General features: G+C 44.2%; 1 protein-coding gene across 1 annotated transcript in view; it reads left to right on the top strand.

Moving 5' to 3' along the window:
- The window catches only part of prickle2a (prickle homolog 2a), a gene marked incomplete at its 5' end in the record, with an annotated part of 29,481 nt that overhangs the window by 7,856 nt on the left and 3,050 nt on the right, over nt 1–18,575 (top strand). The window contains 4 exon segments of the mRNA XM_084087599.1: nt 11–44; nt 47–123; nt 125–197; nt 17,240–18,175. Of these exon segments, the coding sequence (XP_083943725.1) occupies nt 11–44; nt 47–123; nt 125–197; nt 17,240–18,175 (1,120 nt within the window).

Below are 18,575 nucleotides of genomic sequence, written 5' to 3'. Positions count from 1 at the left end.
CTTTTTGTAGATTATCTTCGCAGATGAGTGCACAGAAGCAGAGGGCAGCACTGGCACATGAGGCATTTCTGCTGTTATGAGTGTGAGGCTCCACTAGGTGGTCAGCGGTACATCATGCGTGAGGGGTCATCCTCACTGCTGCAACTGCTTTGAGTCACTTTATGCAGAATACTGTGACTCTTGTGGAGAGCACATAGGTAAGGGAGGGCCTCCTTCAATCTGCATTTTTCCTCATGCTTCAATCCACAGAATTACTGCAAGATCAAACTAGGGCTGCTTTTACACTGCAAGTCTTAATGCAGAGATCTGGGGCCGTATTCACAAAACATTTCATCTGACCACTATAGCCCCTTTCACACAGAGATTCCGGAAAATACACGGATAAAGTGACCCGGGATTTGACCCGGGTTCGTTTGATTTTGGTTCATTCACACTGCCAGTGATTTTATGGAATCAGAGAGTGCGTTCACACACAACCCGTAAAAATCCCGTAAAGACACGTGACATCGATGTGATTTGTAATGTCTCAGCAGCGTCTTAAGTTTGCTTATGAGCTGTGATTTCTCTCTCGAGAAACCACGCTTGTGCATTTTTTTTCTCTGATTCGATCATAAACTTGCGCATTACATACCGTTTCACAGCTGGCGAACGATCCCGGCTTCAGCGGCATCACTACGATACGCCATTATTACGGCTTTTGTTCACACAGCGCGCGTTCCGGGACTGAACACGGCAATGTTACTAGGTCCCCAACCCGGCATCAATCCCGGGTCGTGTTTGCGTTCACACAGAAGGCGTTCTGGCAATTTCCCGGCAATTTGCCAGATCATCGCGCTGTGTGAAAGGGGCTTAAGAGTTCTCCTGATTGGCAGTGAAAAGTCTTAGTTGACCCTTAGGGGTCTAAGGTGTTTTTGGGGTCCTTGAGATGTTTTGATTTGCCCTGACATTTGTGCTTTTTTCAGTTCCTTATAAACGTATTAATGGCAAAGGTGTAATTACACTCTATTTAGCACAAACAGGGCTACCATAATATGTGAGCAACATGTAAAAGTTTGTATTTTTGAGATAATACTGTTTATGCATAGTTATTGAAAAAACAAAAAAAATGAAAGCTTCTGAAATAAGGCCACAAAACATACTAAATATGTGTCCACAAGACTTGACTAATGGATGTTTTCGCCTAGAATTTTTGTTTCAAAATGATGTGAAAATCATCCTGCTACTCACAAAATTTAAATCAATGTATTGTTTTATGTGAATAAGACACTTTTTGTTTAGAAAGGCAATATGCGTGGGGGTGTGAATGATCATGAATAATTCTGTGATTCACACCTGAGAAGAAAATGACCCGCATAATGAGCTTTTCAGTCAGGTATGTCCCTGAGAGGGAACTAAAGAATGTGAGATTATAAGATTATATATTGTTTTTGCTTGTAGTTTACTTAGAATATAATTAACAATTTAATCCAAATAAATGAAAGTCAAAAGCACATTTTGAGTACACAGTCATACCTGGAAACAAATCCTGTTCATATAGGCTATATGGAATTCTACAGAATTGGTTCAAAGTTAGAGTTGGAAACATCATGACATTTTTTTTGTCTTTTTCCACAAATTTTGAATGCATGCAAATTGTATAATATCCAAGGTAAACATTTCTAGTAATTATGCAGTTAATTATCATACTGTATTTTCATAAAGTTTTGGAATATTTATCCTATCCCCAAATTTGTCACTAATAAAACACAATAATACATAATTTAATGAGAAGGCTTATATTGACCTATTAAGATTGTGTTTACATCTACCTTGTAAATATATTTTTTGCTATTAAGTTTTCAGATGTAAATCCACAACAATTACAAAATATTTGTAATTACAATTAGACAACAAAAAGCAGAAATTGTCGAACAAAAGCTTATTTGATGTACATTTCTAGTAATTATTTGGGTTTGGGCTAAACTCCTCACTCTCGGCTGTGGATACGGGAATAACTCTGGTTGTTGGCTAAACTCCTCACTCTAGGATGGGGATACTGGGAATAACTCTGGGTTTGGGCTAAACTCCTCACTCTCGGCTGGGTATACTGGGAATAACTCTGGTTTTTGGCTAAACTCCTCACTCTCCGCTGGGGATACTGGTAATAACTCTGGTTTGGGCTGAACTCCTCACTCTCCGCTTGGGATACGGGAATAACTCTGGTTTGGGCTGAACACCTCACTCTCGACTGGGGATACGGGAATAACTCTGGTTGTTGGCTAAACTCCTCACTCTCTGCTGGGGATACGGGAATAACTCTGGGTTTGGGCTGAACTGCTCACTCTCCGCTGGGGATACGGGAACAACTCTGGTTTGGGCTAAACTCACTCTCGGCTGTGGATACAGGAATAACTCTGGTTGTTGGCTAAACTCCTCACTCTCCGCTGGGGATACGGGAATAACTCTGGGTTTGGGCTGAACTGCTCACTCTCCGCTGGGGATACGGGAACAACTCTGAGTTTGGGCTGAACTCCTCACTCTCGGCTGGGGATACTGGGAATAACTCTGGGTTTGGGCTGAACTCCTCACTTTCCGCTTGGGATATGGTAATAACTCTGGTTTGGGCTGAACACCTCACTCTCGGCTGCAGATACTGGTAATAACTCTGGTTTGGGCTGAACTCCTCACTTTCCGCTTGGGATATGGTAATAACTCTGGTTTGGGCTGAACACCTCACTCTCGACTGGGGATACGGGAAAAACTCTGGTTGTTGGCTAAACTCCTCACTCTCCGCTGGGGATACGGGAATAACTCTGGTTTGGGCTGAACACCTCACTCTCGACTGGGGATACGGGAATAACTCTGGTTTGGGCTGAACTCGTCACTCTCCGCTTGGGATACGGGAATAACTCTGGTTTGGGCTAAACTCCTCACTCTCGGCTGTGGATACGGGAATAACTCTGGTTGTTGGCTAAACTCCTCACTCTCCGCTGGGGATACGGGAATAACTCTGGGTTTGGGCTGAACCGCTCACTCTCCGCTGGGGATACGGGAACAACTCTGGGTTTGGGCTGAACTCCTCACTCTCTGCTGGGGATACTGGGAATATCTCTGGGTTTGGGCTGAACTCCTCACTCTCGGCTGCAGATACTGGTAATAAATTGAGCGTCAGCGTCAGTTCTGGCAGGCCAGGTAGTCAAGACGCTGCTAATGCTGTTTGCTAACAACACTGTCCCGTCAGCTGATCTGCTCCAGCTGAGCTGCATTAGCTCGTTAACTCCCCTCGCTGCTCAATGGCCAAAGCTCAAACAAGGCGCCCTATTTAAAGCACATTCAGTTGCTCATACATGCTTGCTGCTCGCTTCTGCTGATCTGTACGCTGGTAAAAAGCTGTTTAATTCCTTCATCTAGCTTGTTTCTCAGAAGGTGGCTTAGTCATCTCTTCATAGCACTTACACTGTAGACTGTCAAAACAGTTCAAAGACAGATAATTCTAGGTAACAGCATGTTTTAGCTATTGTGGTCTTGAATAGTCATTTCAGTAATTAATTAATAATTTTTACCATAATATAATTGCTAAATTAGGGTGGCTCAGACGACACCGTTCGAGACACTCAATTTCTGTTTTGGGGGGGATAGCTCATCTAGTCAAAATAATGTGAGAGCCCTTATGCTGCTGCTGCATCCCCTCATGCTGATAATGCTGTCCCTATATGCGGCTGCTATCTCCTCATACTGCTGCTGTCCCCTGACTCTGCTAATTCATGAATGGTCAGGGGACTCATCTGATCAGAACATACTGCTGCTGCTGTCCCCTGATTCTGCTAACTCATGGGTGGTCAGGACTCATCTGATTATAACATATTGCAAATTATCCGTGTATATTTGTAGATTACTAAGCATATAAATTGTTAAAATAAAATCATCCTCTGTATCTCAGAGGATTGCCAGGTGTGGTTTTGTTTGGGGGGATATTTTAGCTCTCACAGTCCTAAACTGTGTGAGCGTTCCCTAATGCTGCTGCTGCTGTCCTCTGACTCTCTGCTATTTCATGGTGCTCATGAAAGGTCAGAGGACTCCCTGAACAGAGCCATACCGCCAAATTTCAATTCAGGAACATCAACCTGTTTGCAATCTATTCAATATAAATTCTTTAATTATTTTTATTGTCTGTGTTCTTGACTTAATGGACCTGACAGAAATTGAGCGTCAGCGTCAGTTCTGGCAGGCCAGGTAGTCAAGACGCTGCTAATGCTGTTTGCTAACAACACTGTCCCGTCAGCTGATCTGCTCCAGCTGAGCTGCATTAGCTCGTTAACTCCCCTCGCTGCTCAATGGCCAAAGCTCAAACAAGGCGCCCTATTTAAAGCACATTCAGTTGCTCATACATGCTTGCTGCTCGCTTCTGCTGCCCGCCACCTCCCCAGCTCCTCCTTATGCATAACATGGCATTTGCTTTATGTCATGTTGCCTGCTCTGTTCACAGGGGGGATATTTTAGCTCTCACAGTCCTAAACTGTGTGAGCGTTCCCTAATGCTGCTGCTGCTGTCCTCTGACTCTCTGCTATTTCAAGGTGCTCATGAAAGGTCAGAGGACTCCCTGAACAGAGCCATACTGCCAAATTTCAATTCAGGAACATCAACCTGTTTGCAATCTATTCAATATAAATTCTTTAATTATTTTTATTGTCTGTGTTCTTGACTTAATGGACCTGACAGAACTCTGGTTTGGGCTGAACTCCTCACTTTCCGCTTGGGATATGGGAATAACTCTGGTTTGGGCTGAACACCTCACTCTCGACTGGGGATACGGGAATAACTCTGGTTTGGGCTGAACTCCTCACTCTCCGCTGGGGATACGGGAATAACTCTGGTTTGGGCTGAACTCCTCACTCTCCGCTGGGGATACGGGAATAACTCTGGGTTTGGGCTGAACTGCTCACTCTCCGCTGGGGATACGGGAATAACTCTGGTTTGGGCTGAACTCCTCACTCTCCGCTGGGGATACGGGAATAACTCTGGTTTGGGCTGAACTCCTCACTCTCCGCTGGGGATACTGGAATAACTCTGGTTTGGGCTGAACTCCTCACTCTCCGATGGGGATACGGGAATACTCTGGGTTTGGGCTGAACTGCTCACTCTCCGCTGGGGATACGGGAACAACTCTGGGTTTGGGCTGAACTCCTCACTCTCGGCTGGGGATACTGGAATAACTCTGGTTTGAGCTGAACTCCTCACTCTCCGCTGGGGATACGGGAATAACTCTGGTTTGGGCTGAACTCCTCACTCTCCGCTGGGGATACAGGAATAACTCTGGTTTGGGCTGAACTCCTCACTCTCCGCTGGGGATACGGGAATAACTCTGGTTTGGGCTGAACTCACTCTTCGCTGGGGATACGGGAATAACTCTGGGTTTGGGCTAAACTCCTCACTCTAGGCTGGGGATACTGGAATAACTCTGGTTTGGGCTGAACTCCTCACTCTCTGCTGGGGATATGGGAATAACTCTGATTTGGGCTGAACTCCTCACTCTCCGCTGGGGATACGGGAATAACTCTGGGTTTGGGCTGAACTGCTCACTCTCCGCTGGGGATACGGGAATAACTCTGGGTTTGGGCTGAACTCCTCACTCTCGGCTGGGGATACGGGAATAACTCTGGTTTGGGCTGAACTCCTCAATCTCGGCTGGGGATACTGGAAGAACTCTGGTTTGGGCTGAACTTCTTACTCTCCGCTGGGGATACGGGAATAACTCTGGTTTGGGCTGAACTCCTCACTCTCCGCTGGGGATACGGGAATAACTCTGGTTTGGGCTGAACTCCTCACTCTCGGCTTGGGATACTGGAATAACTCTGGTTTGGGCTGAACTCCTCACTCTCCGCTGGGGATACGGGAATAACTCTGGTTTGGGCTGAACTCCTCACTCTCCGCTGGGGATACTGGAATAACTCTGGTTTGGGCTGAACTCCTCACTCTAGGCTGGGGATACGGGAATAACTCTGGTTTGGGCTGAACTCCTCACTCTCGGCTGGGGATACTGGAATAACTCTGGTTTGAGCTGAACTCCTCACTCTCCGCTGGGGATACGGGAATAACTCTGGTTTGGGCTGAACTCCTCACTCTCCGCTGGGGATACAGGAATAACTCTGGTTTGGGCTGAACTCCTCACTCTCCGCTGGGGATACGGGAATAACTCTGGTTTGGGCTGAACTCACTCTTCGCTGGGGATACGGGAATAACTCTGGGTTTGGGCTAAACTCCTCACTCTAGGCTGGGGATACTGGAATAACTCTGGTTTGGGCTGAACTCCTCACTCTCTGCTGGGGATATGGGAATAACTCTGATTTGGGCTGAACTCCTCACTCTCCGCTGGGGATACGGGAATAACTCTGGGTTTGGGCTGAACTGCTCACTCTCCGCTGGGGATACGGGAATAACTCTGGGTTTGGGCTGAACTCCTCACTCTCGGCTGGGGATACGGGAATAACTCTGGTTTGGGCTGAACTCCTCAATCTCGGCTGGGGATACTGGAAGAACTCTGGTTTGGGCTGAACTTCTTACTCTCCGCTGGGGATACGGGAATAACTCTGGTTTGGGCTGAACTCCTCACTCTCCGCTGGGGATACGGGAATAACTCTGGTTTGGGCTGAACTCCTCACTCTCGGCTTGGGATACTGGAATAACTCTGGTTTGGGCTGAACTCCTCACTCTCCGCTGGGGATACGGGAATAACTCTGGTTTGGGCTGAACTCCTCACTCTCCGCTGGGGATACTGGAATAACTCTGGTTTGGGCTGAACTCCTCACTCTAGGCTGGGGATACGGGAATAACTCTGGTTTGGGCTGAACTCCTCACTCTCCGCTGGAGATACTGGAATAACTCTGGGTTTGGGCTGAACTCCTCACTCTCCGCTGGGGATACAGGAATAACTCTGGTTTGGGCTGAACTCCTCACTCTCCGCTGGGGATACAGGAATAACTCTGGGTTTGGGCTGAACTCCTCACTCTCCGCTGGGGATACTGGAATAACTCTGGTTTGGACTGAACTCCTCACTCTCCGCTGGGGATACGGGAATAACTCTGGGTTTGGGCTGAACTCCTCACTCTTGGCTGGGGATACGGGAATAACTATGGGTTTGGGCTGAACTCCTCACTCTCAGCTGGGGATACGGGAATAACTCTGAGTTTGGGCTGAACTCCTCACTCTCCGCTGGAGATATGGGAATAACTCTGGGTTTGGGCTGAACTCCTCACTCTCCGCTGGGGATACAGGAATAACTCTGGTTTGGGCTGAACTCCTCACTCTTGGCTGGGGATACGGGAATAACTATGGGTTTGGGCTGAACTCCTCACTCTCAGCTGGGGATACGGGAATAACTCTGAGTTTGGGCTGAACTCCTCACTCTCCGCTGGAGATATGGGAATAACTCTGGGTTTGGGCTGAACTCCTCACTCTCCGCTGGGGATACAGGAATAACTCTGGTTTGGGCTGAACTCCTCACTCTTGGCTGGGGATACGGGAATAACTCTGGGTTTGGGCTGAACTCCTCACTCTCCGCTGGGGATACAGGAATAACTCTGGTTTGGACTGAACTCCTCACTCTCCGCTGGGGATACGGGAATAACTCTGAGTTTGGGCTGAACTCCTCACTCTCCGCTGGGGATACTGGAATAACTCTGAGTTTGGGCTGAACTCCTCACTCTCCGCTGGGGATACTGGAATAACTCTGGGTTTGGGCTGAACTCCTCACTCTCCGCTGGGGATACGGGAATAACTCTGGTTTGGGCTGAACTCCTCACTCTCCGCTGGGGATACAGGAATAACTCTGGTTTTGGGCTGAACTCCTCACTCTTGGCTGGGGATACGGGAATAACTATGGGTTTGGGCTGAACTCCTCACTCTCAGCTGGGGATACGGGAATAACTCTGAGTTTGGGCTGAACTCCTCACTCTCGGCTGGGGATACTGGAATAACTCTGGTTTGGGCTGAACTCACTCTCCGCTGGGGATACAGGAATAACTCTGGTTTGGGCTGAACTCCTCACTCTTGGCTGGGGATACGGGAATAACTCTGGGTTTGGGCTGAACTCACTCTCCGCTGGGGATACGGGAATAACTCTGGTTTGGGCTGAACTCCTCACTCTCCGCTGGGGATACGGGAATAACTCTGGGTTTGGGCTGAACTCACTCTCCGCTGGGGATACGGGAATAACTCTGGTTTGGGCTGAACTCACTCTCCGCTGGGGATACGGGAATAACTCTGGTTTGGGCTGAACTCCTCACTCTTGGCTGGGGATACGGGAATAACTCTGGGTTTGGGCTGAACTCCTCACTCTCCGCTGGGGATACGGGAATAACTCTGGTTTGGGCTGAACTCCTCACTCTCAGCTGGGGATACTGGAATAACTCTGGTTTGGGCTGAACTCACTCTCCGCTGGGGATACAGGAATAACTCTGGGTTTGGGCTGAACTCCTCACTCTCCGCTGGGGATACTGGAATAACTCTGGTTTGGGCTGAACTCCTCACTCTCGGCTGGGGATACTGGAATAACTCTGGTTTGGGCTGAACTCCTCACTCTCGGCTGGGGATACTGGAATAACTCTGGTTTGGGCTGAACTCACTCTCCGCTGGGGATACGGGAATAACTCTGGTTTGGGCTGAACTCCTCACTCTTGGCTGGGGATACGGGAATAACTCTGGTTTGGGTTGAACTCCTCACTCTCCGCTGGGGATACGGGAATATCTCTGGTTTGGGCTGAACTCCTCACTCCTTATGGAGGATCCCTTTACCACTCTACAGATAAAGCGTTGTCGGGAAAATTCGGTTCGCGTATCTACCCCGAAGTGATAAAATTCTGTATCAAAAATGTTAAGGCCAGACAAGTAGTTTTTTAAGGCATGGTTTGTAGGGAATTACAAACCTGCGCACATATATTCAAACGCGCATACCAATAGACTGAACTACGCATAATACTGAATAATACGCATGTGCACGCCATCAGTGTTCTCACAGGTTTCACATTTTAAGTCTGTGTAGAGTTTCCTGTTAAAACGGTGTTGTGTTAGCGGCCCCTAAATTAACTTTAGCTGGAAAATAACTTTATTCAAGAACTGCTATAAAGCCAAAACAATCTCTGTTACTTTAAACTATCCTTGTATCTCTGTAAAGCCGCTTTGGAACAATCTACATTGTTAAAAGCGCCATATAAATGAAGATGACTTGACTTGACTTGACTCTCCACTGGGGATACGGGAATAACTCTGAGTTTGGGCTGACCTCTGAGCTCGAGAGACCTCGATCCCCTTGGACAGCACGCCAAACACGCTTATATTTTTTTACTCTATTCGATCAGTTGTAAGTGTGAACTCGTGAAAACAACTGCCACAGGTAATCGGATATTATTATTATTATTTTTTTATAAAAAAAATTTGGCCCATTTTATTGTAGATTAAAGTCTATAAATCAAAATATGTATTGCATTTATGAAGAAAAGGTTCAGCACCCATGGCTCTATCGCTATTGCCTCAATGGTGTCCAATGTAAGTAAAGTAGCGAGGTAAGATTACATTTATTTGAATGAATCAACAAACAAGAGAGAGAGAGAGAGAGAGAGAGAGAGAGAGAGAGAGAGAGAGACTGTGAGTGTGAATTACCAGTGTGCATCTCTACAGTGTCTCTATATGTAATATGTCCCTCTGTCCCTTATGCACCCCCGGAAGACGATTTTGTACATTTTATAGTAAAATACATCAGTCTGGTGCACTTTGAGAGTTTAAAATTAAGAGCCAACCCAAGTTCAGTGTGCAAATTGAACAAAGAAAAAAGTCGGTGAATTAATCTTTACCTGAACTTTAAAGGGGACTCAAACCTCTTTTTAGTTGATATAGAGTCTCAGTCTACATCACACACTGGTGTTTTAGGAAGCCAAACAATTAGAATATAATAATAATATCATTAATAATAATAATTATATATTACTATTATTATTATTATTCCCATGACAGTAATAGCCATATATTGTAAAACAAATTCAATGTTAAATAAATGAAAATGAATATTTCATATTTCATTTTACTTTATGCTACATTAGGGAAATCACAATCCATTTGTCCTAATTTCTACACTTCTAGATTTTATTTTAATGGAAATTACAGATGAGCTTTTATTTTTGCGTAAAGCTGCTGTTTGTGTGAAAATGGGTTTAAAAACACATCTCATTACATCTCTTGAAATGCTGTAATCATCTTCCCACAAAAATGTTGGAAAATATGCAAATGTTAAAATAATGCATAACTGGGGGGGCTGTTACGTTCCAAAAATACATGCTAAACTCAAAGCACATGCCAAAATGGAGTTCACTGCATTCATTCACTGTGAACTGAGTCGTTCTGAGACCCGGAAAACAAAGGATCACAAGCTGATCGAAATGAGCAAAGAGCGCACTTCCCTTTGAAAACATATTTAAATAAAACACAGACTTTTGCCATTTGGTAAGGGCACAAAGCCATATCACGTTTACAATTTTTTTGTTTTGTTTGACAGACGCTTTGCCAAAGCAATGGCGCAAAACAATGTTAGAGACCTTTTATGTTATTGTGAGAAGTTTTACAATATTTTCGGTATATGCTTTGGTATGTGGTATATGGTCAGAAATGTGCAAAAAGTCAAGAACCAAATTCTGATCAGTCATCAAACCCCCTATTTCAGCACTAGATAGTTTTCACCACAGATTTGAAACTGAAAAATAAATAAATTGGCCATTCCATTTTATGCGCTGTTGCATTTTTAATATCTTTTAAACTAGCTGTTTTGCACCTTTTATTCACATACATAAGTCATTTGATCAGCTAAACAGAAATAGCTTCAAATATACATTACACTCACAGTATGGATGGACTGGATTTGTGTCTTCAGTCTTCAGACTTTTCTGAATAGCAGGGAAGCGGCGCACCTGAAATAGTTCACATGACAATTCATTACATTCAGATTGCATTTATACTATATGCATACATGCTTTATAGAATACTTTTTAACAATTGCAAAGCAAATTCCTCATCAAAACTCATCAAACAGTGCCATGTGGTGTCTTCTCGTACATTAAGGCCACACAGTCTCATGGATAATGTTTCATGACCCTGGTGTCACCAGATCCTGTTTTAGATGATTTTTGTCAGTCGTTGTCTTTATATACCAGTGGATGTCTGTAAAGCTTTTGCGATATTCAATATTTGGATTTTTGTTCCTCTCCTGTTTGGATTATCTTCATGCGTTTTTTTTTTGTTTCACCACAAGCTCTGGTGGCCCTGGATCATAGACAACTGCTGTATGCATTCCCATGCACGAAAGCCATCTCGAGGTAATTGGGGATTGGCATCTAAAGTTGCGGATCTACCGAGGATGGCGGGACGTGTGGCTATAAAAAACAAGTCTGGTCAGCACTTCCAAGTCCGGTAGTCCCGGAGGTCCTTCCACTGCCATGCTGCCAGTGATGGCTACCACCATCTTGTGTGTTTGGGCCACACGGGTCTCTCAACTCTCTGTTTGGCCTGTCACAGCCAAGGAAGCCATCTTAGAACTCTCTGTCTGCTCAGCAAAGGAGGTTGTCCCTGAACTCTGGGTCCTCTCTCGGCTCTGTTACTTACATGAAAGCCATCTCTAAATTCTCTGTCAGCCCTATCACGGCCAAGGAGGCCATCTCTAAACTTTCTGTGCCCCTTATCATAGCCATGGAGGCCATCCCTGAGGTTTCTATGCTTCTTGTCTCGGTTCTGCCAGCCACACCGTGGTCTCTAGTTCTGCTGACTTACCAGAGGTCTCCACCATGGTCATCAGCATCGTAGTGGTTTCTCTTTCTGCTGACTCCACTCTGGGTGGTGTTCAGCTCCAGCATGGTGGTCCACTGTTCCATCAAGAAGGGTCTGTCTGCAAACCATGCCCCTGCAAGTTATGCCAACTACTACCAGTTACACCTTCCGCAAAGAAACAAGCGTGGATGTCATTGACTAAAACAAACTATGTATGAAACATTTGTAAGGCTTACTTAGGCCCTGTTTACACCTGGTATTAAGATGCATTTTGGTCAATCGGATAACAATGTAGATGCATCTGACTAATGAAAATACACATTCCCCCTTTGATTTTTGATCACAAAACAAACTTCATTAATCATGTATACAGCATGCTGCATACAGGCTCCATTACTTAAAATGACAGTATAAGAGATCACGGTGAAACTTTGCATTCTCTTGAATACTTAAATCCTCTGTAAACTTTTATTTTGAAGTTGTGATCTTGTGATAGCAGCAGAAGTGTTGTGTTCTCTGGATGTTTAGATGTGTTCAGCTAGGTGGCCAGTACAGTGCGGTCTAGGCATTGAGTGTCTTTGCTCATCCTCTGGAACACCAGAACTTCTGCAATCACACAAAATGTGGGAAATGTATCTTGCTAAGGAAAAGATTATTCCTAACTGCCAGTAAAACTGACCCTATTTAACATTGGCAGGACACTACTGTGTTTATCAGTGGTTGTATGTTTATATCTTTGTCCTCAGGCAACAAGCTAAAAACACTAGTCCCGCCATATCTGAACTCTGATAAACACTACTGCCATTTAGACCAGAATGTTCCAGCCAAGTTCGTCTAAAGTGTTCTTCAAACTTGGCAACACTTTCTCCTGTCTTCTGCCTGCATGAGGTAATTCTAGCCCTATTAACCTCTGCAGGTTTCAGATTGAACAAGAAAGTTTGTACAGCTTCCCATCCAGCCTCAATGTTCGCTAGAGACTCACCAATCCTTCTTTCAACACTTTCTGTTAGTCTCTTTTGGTCATTGTCCCTTAAGTTCATATTAACAATCATCACTTTGTGAAGTGGATGTAAATTGTAGATTTTCTGTAAGAGTTTAAGAAATTGGCAAGCTTTCCATGGTTGCTTTTACACGTCTGGCAATTATTTCGACCATTTGTCAACTTGCTCTGGAGTAGCTGGTTGATATGTCCTAGTTTGTTCACCATTCTCCTCATACTCCTCCTCATTGTCACTTTCAACATCACTTCTCCGGTTTTTGACAATCACAGGAACAAGTTTAACCATTGAGTTCCTAGAGGCATGAACACACATGTTGATGGAAAATCCTGCCTCACTGTCAACAGAGGTGTTGAAGATTTAGATCCCAGTTGTTTGGAGAGTAAAGTCAGCAGCTTGGCATACTCATTTAAAAATCTTTCTTTGTCCTTTTTAAAGCCCTGCACGGGCCTCGAATCTAGGCTCTAGCCCGACCCTGGCCCGAGACGTTTAGGCCCTAGCCCGGCGCTGGCCTGAGACGTTCAGGCCCTAGCCCGGCACTGGCCCGAGACGTTCAGGCCCTAGCCCGGCCCTGGCCCGAGATGTTCAGGCCCTAGCCCGGCAAGGGCCCAAGACGTTCAGGCCCTAGCCCGGCCCTGGTCCGAGATGTTCAGGCCCTAGCCCGGCAAGGGCCCAAGACGTTCAGGCCCTAGCTCGGCCCTGGTCCGAGATGTTCAGGCCCTAGCCCGGTGCTTGCCCAAGACGTTCAGGCCCTAGCCCGGCGCTGGCCCGAGATGTTCAGGCCCTAGCCCGGCCCTGGCCCGAGATGTTAAGACCCTAGCCCGGCCCTGGCCCGAGATGTTCAGGCCCTAGCCCGAGACGTTCAGGCCCTAGCCTGGCGCTGGCCCGAGATGTTCAGGCCCTAGCCCGGCGCTTGCCGAGACGTTCAGGCCCTAAAATAGTTCAGTTTTGTTTTCAATGGCAAAGTAGTTATGTTTCTTTTCATTTCTTTATTACGTTAATTTAGACAAATATTCAGAGCAATTTTTCTTTTTTTTTTTAAATGAAGACCAAGCAGCCAACAGCGAGTTAAATATGTTTGATCAATTTAGCCTCTCAAATCAACACCAAAATCCATAGATATAAAACACTTAAAGCATATCACACAGACAGTTAGTTTAAACGTTTATTATCACAACTACAATAAAACAGCATTTTTGAAAAGCTGAGGCAGGCTGCTCTGCTGCTCGCAGACGAAATGAGATATAATCTAAACAAATAAATTAAAATAAAAACATGTAGGTTATCTTTCCTCAAAAATCAAGTCTTCACTACATAACATAGCCATTCTTATTTCCAATAGTTTCCAACAGTTAGACTAATGAAAGTAAAGTCCAATCAAACGGAAAAAAGACAGCCTCCTAACACGCTCTTACTCTTCCAGCTGCACTGAAGACACGCTCGCTACTACTGCTGCTGGCGGACACTGAACACAGAGCAAGCCAGTCTTGACAGTTGCGGTAGCAGGGTTTCCACCAGAGCAGCACATCTCGTTATTCAGAGGTTCTGTCCCTTGCCTTTCTGTTGTTGGTCTCAGTGTTGGGCCATTACTATTGTTTCAAACAGACGCAGCCATGGCAAGTACAGGAAAAGTGCCCTCAGAAAGGTGTAAAAACAGAACAAAAGGTGGTAGAGCCATTAAAGGTGCTTATTGAGATTTAAATATACAGCAGTTTTTAGACTGACCATTTCAGATACACAGACAAATCAAACATGTTTCCAAAATACAGTTTTCTGGAAAAGAAAGCACAGGGATAAAGCTTACCTGGATTACCATGGCACTGAGACAGGATCTCTCCAATACCACAATCGGATATATCTACTTCAACAACAAATGTAAGATTGGGATCTGTGTGTTTGAGAATAAGCGCGGTCGTAAAGCTAGTTTTGAGAGACTGATAGGCCTGGTTTGCTGCATCGTTTCATGGTAGCTTGGATAGTTGGTTCTTGAGTAAAGACGTGAGTGGAGCCACAATTATACTGTAGTTTCTAATGAATCTTGTTGGCGAAACCCAGGAATCGTTAAAGTTCATTAATGGTATTGGGTCTTGGCCATTCTGTGACTGCCTTTACCTTGGAGACATCCATCTCTACACCCTGGTGACTGATATTATAGCTGAGGAAGGTTGTATTTTTGGTATGGAATTCACATTTTTGTTCACATTCACAAGATGCGGCGGTGATGCCAGAATACAGAGAGTTACAAAATCCAGCAGTGATAGAATAAATGTGTGGATAATTCTTTCAAAGTCTGCATTTGATAAAGTATGGTTTGGTTTTGGCTAACAAACGCAAATGATAAAAACAAGCCTGGACCACTGAGGTAATTTGTTTGTCAATTTTTTAGGTTATTTTCAATTTTAAAAACCTAAGTCTTTTACTGATGTATTCGAATATGATGTCAGGGGACTCGAATCTAATAAAAATTTAGTGGAGTTATTTGATTGGCTAAAAACAATAACCTCTGTTTTATCCTCTTTTAAGATTAAAACGTTTTTCACCATCCAATTTTTTATGTCCTTAAACACATAAGAGTGCCTGAGTGGTAGATACAATTGAGTGTCATCGGCGTAACAATGAAATGACTCTCCAATGGAAGCAAATATGAAGAAAAAAGTGTGGGAGAAAGAATAGATCCCTGCGGAACCCCCCAAGGAAGGCGTTTTTTGTTTTGTTTTGTTTTTTACCCTAGGTCGCATTACTATAAAAAATATCTATCTGTCAAATAAGATTGGAACCATTTCAAGACTATTCCTTTTAGACCTACTGAATGTTCAAGACGGGAGATGAGGATGTTATGAAATCAAGCAGCACCAAAACAACATAATTTCTTTTGTCTAAAGCCAAAAAGATATCGCTTAATATAAAGCCAACTCTGCTGTGGGCTGTTTTGAACCCCTCAAACATTTCTCCTATAGAATTTTCATTAAAAAATGAAAGTAGTTGTTGCAGCACATATTTTTTCTAAGATTTTAGAGACAAAGGAAGGCTGAGAACAATCAAAAGTCTGCTTTAACAAACGACAAGGCATCACATCATTTGCACAGAATGTTAAATTTTTAGCACAATATCTTCCAGCATTGTATAATATCTTCCAATATTGTATTAAAAGAAAATGAAAAAAGTACCCAAGCATTCAAGTGTGTGATTGGAGTAGAGTAAGGGGAAGTTCTTAATGTAGTTCTTCTTGGTCCACTCAACAGGTGGCCCGTCAGCATTTATACTGTGGCCCGTGTAATGCCAAAAATCAATGTAAAATGATATATTATAATTTGTGCCAAGAAATAGTGTGAATATTAGGATGTGATTTTAATTTTGCATCACTTAAAGGAGTACTCCCCCCTCATGCTGTCCCAGGTGTATGTTTTTTTTCTAAAGATTAAAAAAAATAAAAATAATAATCCATCTCTATGAGTCCATATAATGTAAGTATATGGGTCTCCCAAAGTTGATGCTTCAAAAACCACACAAAGCGAACATGGGGTATGTGTGAGAAAAATACTAAAACTATTGCTTCTGGCCAGCTGTCATGTGCAGGTTAATGAGAGCATTATAAAGGGCTCCGTCAGCACGTTTTGAAGCATGACCTAAGCGTGTTCTGAAGTGATGCGGAAACACCCAGGACTGTCACTTCTCAAGTGAGTTTCACAGGGCACTTCTATCACACTTAACAACGTGCTGATGTTTACATCAAGTGTGAACTCATAAACATATGACAGTAGGCCGGAAGCGATTGTTTATAGTTTAAAAAGTTTAAAATATTAGAATATTTGTTGTCACTCTGCAGTGTGAAATGGCTGATGGTCCTCTAAGCAGCATAGAAAATGTAACTTTTTAATTCATGTAACTATGCAACTACATCTCAACTAACTCTCATCAGAGTATTAGTAGACTGTCTACTTAATATATGCTAACACTTTATTTTGATGCTCCTCCAACAGACATTCTAATGACTATAAGTAACTTTGCAACAACGTCAATGTATTCTACCAACCCAAATCCTAACACCTAACCCTACCAGTCTACTACAGTCTACTTATACTCTGAGAGTTAGCTAACATGTAGTTGCAAAGTTACTTATAGTTAGTAGAGTTTCTAAAGTGAACCATCAAAATAAAGTGTAACCAAAAATTCTAAAGTGATGGCAAAACAAATATGGCCCACACATATTTGGCCATGCTATATATATGTCAAATGTGACAGATTTTTGGCAAGAGTTTCAAAAGTTTTTGCTATCTGTGTTGCTTTCATGAGCTCAATAGACATCTCTGCAAAAACGCTGCAAAAACATGTTGTAACGCAAACAGATACAGATGGGACTGTTTGACAGCATTTTTAAATACCAATACTGATTTTCCACACACTACATTTGAAGTCGTAATAAATAAAGATGGTCTTTTGTCTGTAATGTGTTTTAGGTATAGACCAAGGACAGATGGCATATGAAGGCCAACACTGGCATGCCACTGAAGAGTGTTTCAGCTGTGCCCGCTGCAATCAGTCTTTGCTGGGTCGTCCCTTCTTGCCGAAACAAGGTTTGATCTACTGTTCCCGTCTCTGCAGCCAAGGGGATGAGCCTGAGCTGTCGGACTCCTCAGACTCTGCTTTCCAGAGTGCCCGTTCCCGACAGTCACACCACAGTGGTCAGATTGGCAAGGATGGGACAAAAGGGAAGGGTGAAGGTCTCCGACAAACATCATCTGGCCCTACACAATTAGCTGGTGATGCGGAGCCTCTAGCTGTTCAAATGGATTTGCTGAGCATCTCAAGCCCAGCACCCAGCCGCACTCCCCATCGCACACCAACAAGAACCCCAAATAGAACCCAAAGTCGGTCTCCAAGTCTCAACCATGAGCAGCCAGTTTGGGTAAACCGGGATGAGCCTTACTCCTATGAGTCTCAACAAAGAGATTCCTCCACATCTCCAAATCCCCATCAGCTACGAAGCCAATGTAGCATCCGTACCGCTTACCCTCCTTCTCCCAATCAGCCACCCAAGATAGTGAGCAGTCCAGAGTCTTGGTCCAAAGAACCACCTGGGGGTAATTCCAAAAAGCCTCCAGTCATTGCTGCTCTGAGGGGGCACTCTTTCAATGAAAATTGGATGCACCATGGCCAAGAACCTGAATTTCACGCTCCCAAGCTCAAAACACAAATGAGCTTCAATGAAGTATCAAGCCGTAATTCTGGATTTTTGGACAAGCGCAGTATCAGTGTGCAAGGTTTCCCCCGAGAGATGCGTCCTCCATTGCTGAGGAGCAGGCACCAATTTGGGCCAAGCTTTGGTGAACTTACGCCACTAGAACAAACACCAAGAGGTTCTGCTGACTCACTGGCCCTTTCATACACTACAGGTGAGCTTAAATTCAGTTCAAATACAAATACCATGATACTTCATATCACTAATTGACAGGGATAGGATCAAAACAAGAGATGAATGGTGCATTCAACTGTCACACATTGCACATGGTGTACCCTATTTCTGATCTTACAAATACCATGATACTCCATATCACTGCCTGACAGGGGTATGTTCAAAAGAAGAGATGAGTTGTTTCATTCAAACTTAACACATTTCACACGGCTCAATGGTGTTTTAAGCCCCCAATGGCTCCTTAGAGGCAGCTAACCCTACCCTCAACCTTAAACCTACCCATCCCCTCGCTGCCTGGAAGGTGCCGTTGGGGGCTTAAAACACCAAACACCTTTCACACGGTGTACCTATATCTGATCTCTCCCATTGTTTGTCTTCAG

The sequence above is a fragment of the Abramis brama genome (assembly GCF_963993115.1).
Source record: "Abramis brama genome assembly, chromosome: 16".
NCBI classification, from domain to species: domain Eukaryota; kingdom Metazoa; phylum Chordata; class Actinopteri; order Cypriniformes; family Leuciscidae; genus Abramis; species Abramis brama.
This window is presented reverse-complemented; position numbering and strand designations above follow the sequence as displayed.